The 12,097-nt window shown below is 63.9% G+C and overlaps 1 protein-coding gene across 5 annotated transcripts; it reads right to left on the bottom strand.

The window, feature by feature from the left end:
- Window positions 1-238: 238 nt before the first annotated feature.
- PLCD3 (phospholipase C delta 3) lies at window positions 239-11,311 on the bottom strand. 5 transcript variants are annotated; one of them, XM_080369964.1, is made up of 16 exons: window positions 10,905-11,311; window positions 8,312-8,473; window positions 6,994-7,222; window positions 6,784-6,913; window positions 6,004-6,229; window positions 5,159-5,360; window positions 4,917-5,064; window positions 4,683-4,835; window positions 4,464-4,607; window positions 4,255-4,290; window positions 3,604-3,763; window positions 2,877-2,993; window positions 2,633-2,781; window positions 1,854-1,989; window positions 933-1,082; window positions 239-852 (listed from the first exon to the last, which is right to left on the bottom strand). In XM_080369964.1, the coding sequence occupies exons 1-16, from the start codon at window positions 11,005-11,007 to the stop codon at window positions 764-766; spliced, it is 2,334 nt and encodes a 777-aa protein (XP_080226090.1). In that variant the 5' UTR covers window positions 11,008-11,311; the 3' UTR covers window positions 239-763. The 5 variants fall into 5 exon arrangements, with proteins under 5 accessions (XP_080226090.1, XP_080226092.1, XP_080226091.1 ...); XM_080369966.1 differs by having other exon boundaries at window positions 4,917-5,061; XM_080369965.1 differs by lacking the exon at window positions 239-852 and having other exon boundaries at window positions 947-1,082; window positions 2,877-3,048.
- Window positions 11,312-12,097: the final 786 nt, after the last annotated feature.

The following is a 12,097-nucleotide window of genomic DNA, read 5'->3' as shown; positions in this document are numbered from 1 at the left end:
GGGGGGGGGTGTCCAGTGGGACCCTCCCCCTGTCCCTGTGGCAGTTTTGAGGGCTGCTCAGAGTCTCCCCAGCCCCCATGGGAGCAGCAGCCATGAGTGCTTGGCAGCTCTGCGGGGCAGTGCTGTGTTTTGGGGTAGGCTCAGCCCTTCCCCTGCCCTCCCCCCCCCCCAGGCCCATATTGTCCTGCCCCTCCCCCCTGCAACGGGCCCTGGGAGGTGACTGGGACACCGGGACAGGTTCTGTTAAAATAAAACCTTTATTCAACTGGCTTGACAACAGGGTATAAATCTGTGACTGTCTCCAGTGCTGGAGCAGGGGGCTGGGAGCAGGGCCCCCAGCCAAGCAGAGGCTCAATGCTGTGGGCACATGGTGGCAGGGTCCCCTTGGGGACCTCATGGTGGTACTGTCCTTGCAGCCCAGGGACGGGCTGGGGTCAAGCATGTCTGAGGGTGGTGATTTTGGGGGTTGCTGCCACCCATCCCACCCTCCCTGGGCTATGCTGGGCTTTCCTTGTTGTCACCGTGTCTCTGTCCCCTCGGGGTCACAGCCAGGGAGGGGAGGAGGGAGCCAGCAAATAGGGTGGCACTACGGGAAATGGAGGGGGTCCCCTGCCCCCTTGAGTCCCCCAACCAGCCCTGCCGTCACCGTGGCCAGGTGAGCAGTGTCCCCACGCAGGGAGCGGGGTGTCTGTGGCAGAGGAGGGTGCCCAGCCCATGGAGGAGCATGTTGTCCCCTGCGTGGGGGGCTGGGACCCCGGGGATCTCACAGCCTCTTGCATCGAATGTGCACGAAGAGCGTGGCGGGGGACAGGGACGCCCCGTCCTTGGAGAGCAGATGGATGTGACGATACCCTGGGGACAGAGATGGGAGCTGAGCGGGTGGGGGGGGACCATCCCCATCCCCAGGGGGTGGCAGGGTGGGCACCACCCACCTTCCCGCATGCTGCCCAGGGGCAGGGTGAACTGCCCCACGAAGTCGTTGCAGGAGGTGCTGTCGTAGTCCTCCACCACGAAGCGCACCAGGGCCAGCTCGGGCGCACGCAGCTGGAAGCTCAGCGTCTCCTCCCAGCGTGGGTTGAAGCCTGTGGCACCGCGACCGCTCACTGCCCCGCACGCAGGGACCAGCCTGAGCCACCAGCCTGAGCCACCAGCCTGAGCCACCAGCGTGCTCACCCCTGCCCTGGCGTGGCTGCCGTCCTGCGCTGGGGATGTGGGGACTGGGACAGACTCGGGGAGCGGGGGTGGGTGCTGCAGTGGGGCTGGGCTATACTGGGAAATGGGGGTCCTGCTGAGACCATGGTAGAGCATACCGGGGGAAAGGGCGTCGGGCATACTGGGGTTGTCGTGGGGTATACTGGGGAAATGGAGCAGCACTGGGAGGGACTGGGATGTGCTGGGAACCTGCCGCCGTGGGAATTGGGCTGTGCTGGGGGCAGGGCACTGCGGGACCGGGGCGTACTGGGAAGACTGGGATGCCCTGGGCACCGGTTCAACTGCGGGTGGCAGCTGGGGTGCAGGGGGCAGCAGGTGCCTGGGGTGCTGGGTACCCGAGGGGCCTGCCTCCCCCTGGCATCAGGGTGCCCTGGGGTACCCCCAGGATCAGGCCAGCCCTGGAGACCAGGGTGCCTTGGGGTGCCCTGGGGTGCCCCTGGGGACTGGGTGCCCTGAGGTGTCCGCAGGGATCGGGTGTCCTGGGGTGTCTGCAGGGACTGGGTGTCCTGGGGCACCCCTAGGCATCCGGGGGCCCTGCGGTGCTCCTGAGGGCGGGGTGTGCTGGAGTACCCTGGGGACCAGGTGCCTGGGGTGTCCCCATGGACTGGTGGCCGGGCCGTGGTGGCCTGGCAGGTGCTTACCGTTGTTGAGTTTGTGGTGGGTCTGCTGCTTGCTGCAGTCAGCCGGGATGCCGTGGATCTCCACCCGCACGAAGGGGTCCACGATGGAGCTCCCCTTCTCCCTGTTCAGCTTGGGCAGCTGCTGCGCTGTGATCACCTGGGGGCAGAGGGTGCTGGGGCCAGCAGCACAGGGCACCACGGGGCGGTGGGCCCCAGGAGAAGGGACTTGGGTGGCACATGGGTGGGTGCAAGAACAGGGTTGACGTTCCCAGGAGAAGGCAGTTGGCCAGGTATGGGGATGGGAACAGTGTCACCCAAGAGCAGGGACATCGATGGTACCCAAACAGATGTGAGGACAGGGTCAGTGTCCCCACAAGAGAGGTTGGTGGCACCCAGGAGAAGGTATGCGAGTGGCACCTGGCTGGCCATGGGGTTGGTGTCACCCTGAAGGGATGTGGGTGGCACCTGGCTGGCCATGGGGTTGGTGTCACCCTGAAGGGATGTGGGTGGCACCTGGCTGACCATGGGGTTGGTGGCACCCTGAAGGGATGTGGGTGGCACCTGGCTGAACACAGGGTTGGTGGAACCTGGTTGGGCATGGGGTTGGTGGCACCCTGAAGGGATGTGGGTGGCACCTGGCTGGCCATGGGGTTGGTGGCACCCAGAGGGGACACGGGTGGAACCTGGTTGGGCATGGGGTTGGTGGCGCCTGGTCAGGAATGGGGATGTCATGGGTGTCAGTAGGGACACAGGTGGCACCCACCCGGGTGCAGGGCTGGGGGGGAGTGGGGTGCCCTCACCCTGACATGCAGTGCCAGGTGGTGGGGCCCCTCTCCGGGGGGGCTGCGCAGGCAGGGGGGCTTCAGCACGTAGCCACAGCGCCCGTTGCCCAGGAAGCGCCCGGCGTTCAGGTCCATCTCGTAGCCCGGCGTCTGGAAGTTGAGGGCTACTGTGGGGACAGGGGGATGGGGTGTCAGGGCGGGTGACGGCTCCGGAGGGGGGGTACCATTTCATGGGGTGCCCCCCAGGGTCTGTCTGTCTCACCCAGCTGGCAGCCGGCATTCCACATCTCCTGCGGGTTGTAGTTGGAGGAGTTCATCTTCAGCCCCAGCGGGTAGACGCGGCTGAGCTGCCGGGTGTTGTACCGGATCAGCGCCGGGCCTGGGGGGGGGTGGCTGAGTGGGGCCGTGGTACCCGTGGGTGCCAGCGTGGGGCCCTGCCAGAGGTGATGGTGTCCTGCTGGCACCTGTGTGCCTGGGGACATGGACAAGAGCCTGCCCGGCTGGGGGGACCCAGACCCTGAGGTTCAGACCTCGACCCTGGGCCTTGACCTTGGACCCCTGACCCAGCCCTCAGACCCCGAATGCTGACCCCGATCCTAATACAAGCCCTGGAGCGCAGACCCCTGGCCCTGGACCCTGACCTTGGCCCCACACCTTTACTTTAGACCCCAGACCCTGACCCCCTGGACCGTAGACCTTGACCCTGACCTTAATGCCAGCCCCACACCCCAGACCTGACCTTGGACCCAGATGCCCCATTCCAAGCCCTGACTCCAGACCCTTATGGCAGACCCTGACCCTGGACCTGTGACCCTCACCCTGTCCTCTGCCCCTAGACCAGAGCAGCCCAGCTGAGGCCAGCACACCCGTGACCACCACCCACGGAGCCACCCCAGTGACAGAGCCCACCAGTCCCAGCCCCATCCCGCATCCCAGTGAGGTCAGGAGCATGGAGCCCCTCTGCCCCACCCCCACCCTGTTGCCCTCACCCGCTTCCTTGATAAGCTTCCGAGCCTTCCTCTCGCTGAAGGAGGACATCTCATAGGGCCGAGGGTGGCGCAGGGCACGGGCCAGGCCAGGGAAGGGGACAGCCTGGCAGTATACCACCATGGCTGACAGTTCCGGGGCCACCTGTGATGCGTCCTTGGCCTGCAGGGGCCACCGTGGTGTCAGGGCCACCCTGGCTCTGGTGGCCACCTGCCTGCCTAAGGGTCTACAGACTCCCCTACCCTGCTAGTGCTGAGTGCTGAGACCCCCAAGGCCATGGAGACCCCCAAAGTGATGGAGAACCTGAAACAATAGAGTGATGGACCCTGAGATGATGGAGGACCCAAGCAGGTTGAGACCCTGAGGCCGTGGAGAACCCAAGGTGATGGACAACCCAAGACAATGGAGAACTTGCAGTGATGGAGACCTTGAGGTGATGGAGAACTGAGGCAATGGAGAACACCCCCTCCCCAGGCAACGGAGACCCCAAGATGGTGGAGACCCTAGAAATGGAGCACCCAGCCCAATGGGGGAGGAGAGAGGCACAGCTGAGGAGTACCTGAGCTCAGACCCCTCTGCCAGCCAGTGACAGCCACTCGCCACCCCCATGGTACCCAACCTGTCAGCCCACCCAGCTCCATCACACAACCCACCTGCAGAGGTTTGATCTCCTGCAGTGACTGCAGCGACTGGAAGAGGAGAGAGCGGGGCAGCGTTAGCGGATGCTGGCAGTGCCCACCTGCCCGGGGCCCAGCACTGCTGGGACACAGTGGTCCCATGGCACTGCCACGATGCTGTGGTCCTCCAGGGCCACCACGATGCCATGGTTCCCCAGCACCATAGCTCTAGGAAAGCCCCTTACCCGCTGTCTGCTTGTCTCCTGCAGCTTCTCCTCCTCTTCCTCTTCCTCCTCCTCCTCCTTGTGTGGAAGGGATGTGACACCCTGGGGCTCATGCCACAGCTCTGGCAGCTTCTTGCCCTTCACCAGGACCTTCCCCTTCAGCTGCTGCAGGAGGAAGGGCCAAGCTCAGGGCTCGGAGGGGATATGGGGACACGATGGTGGGTGGGCAGGTGGCCTTACCTCTGGGGATGGGAGGTCATGGGGGTCCTGCCCCTCCAGTGGCTGTGTCAGCAGCATGTCCCCCAGGACGGCCTTCATGTGCTGGGCCATGGTGGCCTGCTGCTCCAGTCCACAGTGGTTCTCCAGGGACAGGATGACAGGGTAGGGTGATCGCTGGGGAAGGGGACAGGCTGCGCTCAGCACTCAGCGCTCAGCACCCAGCACCCATCCCAGGGCTGCCAGCACCCGGTTCACCTTGAAGGCATAGTCGCGGATGCTCTCAATGACATCACGGAAGAGGATTTTGGAGGTGAGTGTGTGTCCATGGTAGACGACAGGTTCCCCATCGGAGCCCTCCCAGCAGTCCAGCTCCACGCAACGGCATCCTGCCATCAGTGCCCTGCTACCGCACCATCGCTGGATGAGTCCCTGTGCCACCCTGGCACCCTTGAACCATGGGGTCATCTAGGCTTGGAGCATCTGACAGGGGCACCCACCTGACATAGGCTTCGGTGCTGCTGGTGCCACCAATCTGGTTGCGAGTCAGGTAGGTGTTGTGGGAGGAGGAGATGAAGTAGTGGCACAGGGGCTGGCTCATGTCCTGGTGCACCTTGGTGTGCTCCTGGTTGAGGATGTCACCAGCAGCCGAAAGGAGGTACATCATGAAGCCATCCAGCATCATCAGGTCCTGCTGCCTGGCTGCAGGACACAGTGGCAGGGTGTTGCAGAGGGCTGGCATGCCGCTGGTAGGGTGGCACACCAGGGACTGTCCTCACCTGGGTGTCCCCTGTGTCCCAGCAGTGCCATGTATACCCCAAACTTGGCACTGTGGCACCCAGGGGACACGTAAGTTCCCTTGAGTGTCCCATCTCCATCCTGATGTCACTCATCCTGCTAGTGTCACATTCACCCTGGACCTGGCATGGTGGCACCCATGAGATGTGGAAGTTCCCTGTCCCCACCCTGACATCCTCTGTCCTTCTAGTGCCACGTTCACCCTGCCGTGGTGGGACCCGAGGGACATGGATGTCCCCTGGCAGTGCCACATTGGTGCTCGGGTTGGCACTGTATCACCCCGGAGATGTGGAGGTCCACCTGCTCTCCACCCCCACTTCACATCCCCAGTCCCCACAGTGCCACATCCACCAGGCGCCAACAAAAGTGCTGACACCGGGTGCCACCCCAGGTAAGGGACATGGGGAGATTCATCCAAGCTCTGGAGGAACCCATAGCAGCTTGGGGGGTGACACCACTAAGCAGACCCCCATCCCTATGCCATCTGTGACCTCCCTTGGCTCCAGCAGCATCCATGCCACCGTTTGGGCAGCACCCTCAGCCCTACCCTTCTCATTGAGCTCGTAGGCACGGATGACAGCACGGGCCTGACGCAGGCTGGCATCCTCGCCCTGATCCCGTAGGAAATCCTGCAGCTCCTCAGCCGACAGGATGCAGTCCTCGCCCGAGTAACGCCTGAAAAGCTCCTCCAGCTCCGGCCGCTGCAGTAGCCGTCGGCAAAACTCCTCCAGCTCCCGGCCCTCCAGCCGCTCATCGCCTGAGCGGTCGCACTCCTGATGGAGCCACAGCCCAACCTCAGGGACCGTCCCCTGCCCGTGGGGAGGGAGGGGTACGGCCACCCCATCTCGTCCTGCCTGTCCCCTGGGGTGGGCAGCGTGTGTGATGAGTTTGCAGGGGCTCAGCTACTGGCATGAGGGCTTAGAGATGGACTGTGCCGAGGGGGATGGGAGGCATGTCACCTCTGTGCCCCCACCCATGGCCCTCTGACCCTACAGTGTGGGATGGAGCAGAGCAGAGCACCATCCCTCAGCTTCCCCACTTGAAAAGGGACCTCGGGAGATGATCATGGGGACAGGACCCCATGGGGGGAAAACGTCATACATTGGGGACCTACACAGCAGTGGTGGGGGCAGCTCACCCCACCCCGTCATGAGCTCACGCTCACGATGGGACCCAACCATTGGTGATGGACCCAACCTTTGATGATGGTGGGTGGCTTTGGGTGTGATTGACAGTTCTCTGCACTTGGGAAGGCAGAGGAGGAGCCAGCATTCCCTCCCAGTGACAGCAGCAGGGGACAGTGGGTGATGGAGCACTGGACAAGTACCTTGAAGAGCTTGTAGGCATAGACATCATCCATGTCAATGTTGATCATCCTCAGCATGCTCTTCACCTCTCGGAAAGACATCTTGTTGTCCTTGTTCCTGTCTGCTCGCTGAAGGACCCCATGGATCCAGCTACACCGGGGTAAGGAAACCACCCAGCATCACCCCCACAGCTGTCCCCAACCTGTCCCCAAGCCTCCCACAAAGGATATTGGTCGAGCTTCTCCGGTTGACTCATGGCTTGCAGCTGCCCCATCAGCTTGGTGAGCCCTTGCACCCAGTGGCGGGCGTCCTCCTCGCCCCGGGCAGCCAGGTCAAGGTTCTTTCGCTTGCCCTTGAAGACGAGGGTGAAGCAGTGCTGCTCGGGGAAGGCGGCACCGTACTTGCGTAGACCCTCTGACTGGTGTCCCTCACGCACCCCCTCAATGTGCATCACAGAGACTGCAGGGACAGGTGTGGTGACAGGGCCACCCCGGGGATGGAGGTGGTCCCTCAGCATTTCCCCACCCATGAGCATCCTGCAAAACATCCTGGCTGCTGGTGAGCACCCCGCGTGTCCCCAGGGGCACCTCGAGGGACTTGGGGTTTGGCCTCTGTTGATGCTGCAGCCGGGCTTAACCCGCTAATCCCAGGCGAGACAGGAGCAGTGGCCACTGTCCCCTGTGGGGATGGGGACAGGGACGCCAGTGGGGGATGGAGCTGTCTTGCAGCGGTGCCAGCTCTGGGCACTCATCCAGATGAGGGGGTGGAAAGAGACGAGTGACGCTGGGGAGCAGGGACAGAGTCTGGCCAGGATGGGGGCAGGACCTTGTGCTGGTCCCAAGGGGGTTGGGGGGAGGGTGTGAGCTCTGGGGGCTCAGCCTGGGGTGCACTGGGCTGTAATGGGATGCACTGGGGTGCACTGGGAAGTACTGGAAGGCACTGGGAGGCACTGGGTGCAATGGGCTGGGGTCCAGGTCCTGGGCAGCAGTCCATGTTCTGGACTGGGGTCTACATCGTGGGTCAGGGTCTGGGTCCCAGGCTGTGGGCGCAGGTCCCAGACTGGAGCCTGGGGTCTGGAGGGGGGGCCTGGAGGCTGGGGGTTGTGGGTGGGCAAGGCGCCTGGACTGGGAGCTGGGTGCTGGATTGGGGTCTGGGTCCCAGGGTGGGCATCTGGGTTGCACATGCGGGTCCAGGTCCCAGGTTGGGGACTTGGTCCTGGGTAGGGGTCCAGGTCCTGGGGTTGGGTCTGGGTCCTGGGTGGGGGTCCTGCATGGGGGTTTGGATCTCAGGGTGGGGTCCAGGTCCCAGGCTGCGGGCTAGGTCCTGGGTTAGGATCTGGGTCCTGGGATGGGGTCTGGGTCCCAGGTGGGAGTCAGGGTCGGGGTCCCCATCCTGGGTGGGGGTCTGAGCTCTGGCTTACGCCCAGGTCCCCATGGGCAGGTTTGGGGTGCTGCCCAGGTCCCAACCCCTCCCTGCAGCTCAAGGCTGTGCAGGACATGGCCAGGGTCCCTGAGCCCCCGCGGGACGGTCCCCAGCGCCAGCACTCACAGCTCTGCTGGGAGCGAGTGCGTCCAAAGCGCCCCTCGAAGCAGACCGTCACCCCGTCCTCCTGCAGGCGGAAGAGCCGCTCCCTGGGGCACCCCCGGGACTTGATCTTCCGGAAAATGGATCCCCGCAGCATCCGCTGGACGTCCTCATCCTCCGTCAGGCCTGGGGGGACCAGCCCGTGGGCACCCTGCACAGCTACTGAGGGGAACTGGGGGGCACTGGGAGGTACTGGAGGCTCTGAGTGGGGACTGGGTGGGAGTGGAGGGAGTTCAGTGCATACCTGTGTGCACGCCTGCATGTGTACATCTCCACACATCCCATGGGATGGGGTGGGATGGGATGGGGTGGGGTGGGCTGCGTGGGATGGCGTGGGACAGACAGGACAGTATGGGACAGATGGGACAGGACAGACATGGTGTGACAGGACAGGGTGGGATGGGATGGATGGGACAGAATGGCACAGCATGGAACGGGACAGAATGGAGAGGTGGGACAGGACAGGATGGGATGGACAGGAGAGGGGGATGAGATGGGGCATATATGACATGATGGGACAGCACAGACAGGACATGACAGGACAAGATGGGACAGGACAGGATGGGACAGAGTGAGCAGGACAAACATGACAGGATGGGACAGGATGGGATGTGATATCACAGGATAGGACAGGGCAGACAGGGCAGCATGGGACATGAGGAGACTGATGGGACAGGACAGATAGTTTGGGATGGGATGGGGTGGGGTGGGGTGGGGTGGGATGGGATGGTGTCATATGGGATGGGATGGTACAGGATGGGATGCGATGCGATGGGACAGGGCAGACAGGTGAGGACAGACAGGACAAGCCACTGCCACCGGGCCCCTGTGGGACACTGTGCGGCCGGCTAGGGGACAGGGCCTAGCAGCGTGGTGGCAGAGCCCTGCTCACACCGCCGAGCCCAGCTGCTAAATCCTAGAAAAGCTGCACAAATCCCACGTGGGGGGTGCCAGGGTGGTGCTGGCAGCAGAGGTCAGGCTGGGAATGATGACAGGGTGGCCTCAGGGGACATGCGGACCCACGCCCACCCAGGGCTTACAGAGGGGCTGGGACTTTTCCATCTATTCTCCAGAGAGAAGTTGTTTCCTCCTTTTGTTTGGGCAACCGCTCCTTAAGAACAGCCCCAGAGCCTGTATGCCTGCTCTGGCCGCAGGCGCTGCTCCTGGGCTGGAAAACGGTGGGGATGGGGCTGAGCAGGGGCATCCCCAGCCAGCCATGGCCTTGGGGACGCAGCCACCAGCTGCCATCACTCCTGCCTGTCACATCCTGTCCATGGTGCAGGATTGAGGACCCCTTCAGGGGGCAGGTACATACACACAGATGCATGGATACACAAGCATATGGATGCACAGATGTATGGACGCATGGATACACGGGTGGACACATAGATTGTCGGACATGCGGGCGTGTGAGGTCATGGGTGCACAACTGGATGGGTGGACACATGGATGCACAAGTATATGGATGCACAGATGCATGGATACAGGCACTTAGGCACATGTGATGGGCGGACATACAGATGCTCGGACACACGAGCACATGGGGCACAGGTGCACAGGCATATGAACAGACGCAGGGATGCACGGATATACAGATGCAGGGATGTATGGATACACGGGTGCACGGACACAGACGCAGGGACAGATGGATGTGCTGATGCAAGGACACACAGACATGTAGACACATGGATACACGAGTGCACAAGCATGTGGATGCACAGACCCACGGACGGATGGACACAGGGACACACAGAGCTGCAGCAGACACATGGCCGCAGCAAGCACAGCTCCGGGCATATAGTTGCATGCCCAAAGCCACACGCGGGGCCAGTGCAGCAGTGGGAGCAAAGCCCTCCCCCCACGGCACAACCGCTGCTCTGCCTGCTACTTCCACACAGGACCGGGCCTGGCTGCGCACCCTGACTCCCCCCAGGCACCCCCTCCCCTTCCTGTGCCACACCAAGCTGCTGCAGGGTCAGCCCTGGCCGACAGTGCTGCGGCAGCAGCCTCGAGTGGGGAAACTGAGGCAGGGTGTTAGGTGAGGGTCCCAGAGAGCTGGAGCTGAGCCTTGGGGGCAACGAATACCCCCAAACAGGAGGGCTCTTGTCACCTGTGATGTGGCCAAACCTTGACCCCACTGCCCCCCAACATCTGGGGCAATACATAGCTATTCCGGGGCTACCTTGGGGACCCCTCCCAGCCATGGGGACCCATCCCTGCCATGAGAGACCCCATCCACTTTGGAGACACTTCTTGGTATGAGGACCCTCATGGCCATGGGGTCCCCTCCTCACGTGAGAACCTCACACAATCACGGGGACCTTTTCCTGCATGGGGACCCTGGCTACCCTGAGGACCCCCTTCGAGCTATGGGGACCCATCCTGCCATGGGGCTCCCCATCCACTTCGGGGACTCTTCCAGCCACGGAGATCCCTCCCGGGACGCCCGCTGGCAGAGTTTCAGCCCGGTCCCCACCCCTGCCCGCCCCCGTCAGGTCCCCCGTTCCCTCCTGTTCCCTCCCGTTCCTCCCCCACCGGGACCGGCCCCAGGACTCACCCATTTTCTTCAAGGCTCTGCCGGGCCGGCGGGGGCCACCGGAGACGTCCGGGGGGGTGCGGGGCTGCTCGGCCGTGGGACGCGCCCTCCTGCCGCAGATCATGGTGCGGGGCCGGTAGCCCTGGTGCTCCCGGTAGCCCCGGTCCTGGCGGTGTCCCCGGTACCCCCGGTGCTCCCGGTCCCGGCGGTGCCCCCAGCCGGTGCAGCCGGGCTGAGCGGCGGCGGCGGCCGGGGCTGGGGCTGGGCTGGGGCTGGGCGGCCCCGCTGGGACCGAGGCCGGGCACGGGGAGGTACCGGAAGGAGCCACATTTCAGCCCGGCCGGCGTTAACTGTTTGTGCCGGCCCGGGCCGAGCGGTGGCTGCTGGTGGTGGTCGGCACCGGGACGGGTCGGCATCGGAATGGGTCGGCAACCGGGATGGGTCGGCACCGGGGTCTGGTCTGCACCGGGACGGGTCTGCACCGGGACGGGTCTGCACCGGGATGGGTCCGGCCGGTCTGAACCGGGGGTCGTTCTGCAGCGGGAACGGGACGGGGTCCCGGTGTGCAGCCGCTGGGTTGTACGGCACCGGGCGGGGGTCCCGCACTGCACCGGGTACAGCCCGAAGGGCCGGTCTGGCCCCCCGCAACAGCCTGCGGGTCCCCACCTCCCCCAGGGGTCTGCCTGCACCGGAGAGCTGCCCAAGGTACCCCGCTTTGCTCGGGGGACAGAGCTGCCTGCTGCCAGTCCCACCCCAGTACCGCCGGTGGGGACCCAGGGGACACCCTCCACCAGCGGTGTTTTTCCCCAGGGCCGGGGCGGCAGTGGCACTGCCAACAGCTGCCCAGACCCCGGGTGGGACAGTTGGGCACCCAGAGGTGGTGGCAGGGCAGCCTAGGCCAACGTCTGGGCACCCTGGACAACATCTGGGCACCCTGGGTGACACCTGAGTGTCCTGGGTGATGCCTGAGTATCCTGGGGCAACATTTGGACACCTAAGGCAACATCTGAGCATCCTGGGTAATATCTGAGTATCCTGGAACAACATCTGGACATTCAGGGCAACATCTGGGCACCTTGAGGTGACATTTGTGCACCCTGTGTGATCTTTGGTTGTCCCGGAGCAACATCTGTACATGCAGGGCAACATCTGGCATTCTAGGGCAATATCTGGGAATCTGGGGTGGGGGTGGGGGCGGGGAGTGGGATAGTATC

This window comes from Falco punctatus (genome assembly GCF_963210335.1).
Source record: "Falco punctatus genome assembly, chromosome: 19".
Classification (NCBI taxonomy): Eukaryota; Metazoa; Chordata; class Aves; order Falconiformes; family Falconidae; genus Falco; species Falco punctatus.
This window is presented reverse-complemented; position numbering and strand designations above follow the sequence as displayed.

What these genes read in the sequence shown, in the direction of transcription:
- PLCD3 (XM_080369962.1), bottom strand. Translation starts at nt 11,007, where the DNA reads ATGATCTGCGGCAGGAGGGCGCGTCCCACGGCCGAGCAGCCCCGCACC. An exon ending in CTACGAGCTCAATGAGAAGG is followed by an intron (nt 5,361 to 6,003) that starts GTAGGGCTGAGG and finishes TGTGTCCTGCAG; the next exon opens with CCAGGCAGCAGGACCTGATG. An exon ending in AGGAGACAAGCAGACAGCGG is followed by an intron (nt 4,291 to 4,463) that starts GTAAGGGGCTTT and finishes CTCCTCTTCCAG; the next exon opens with TCGCTGCAGTCACTGCAGGA.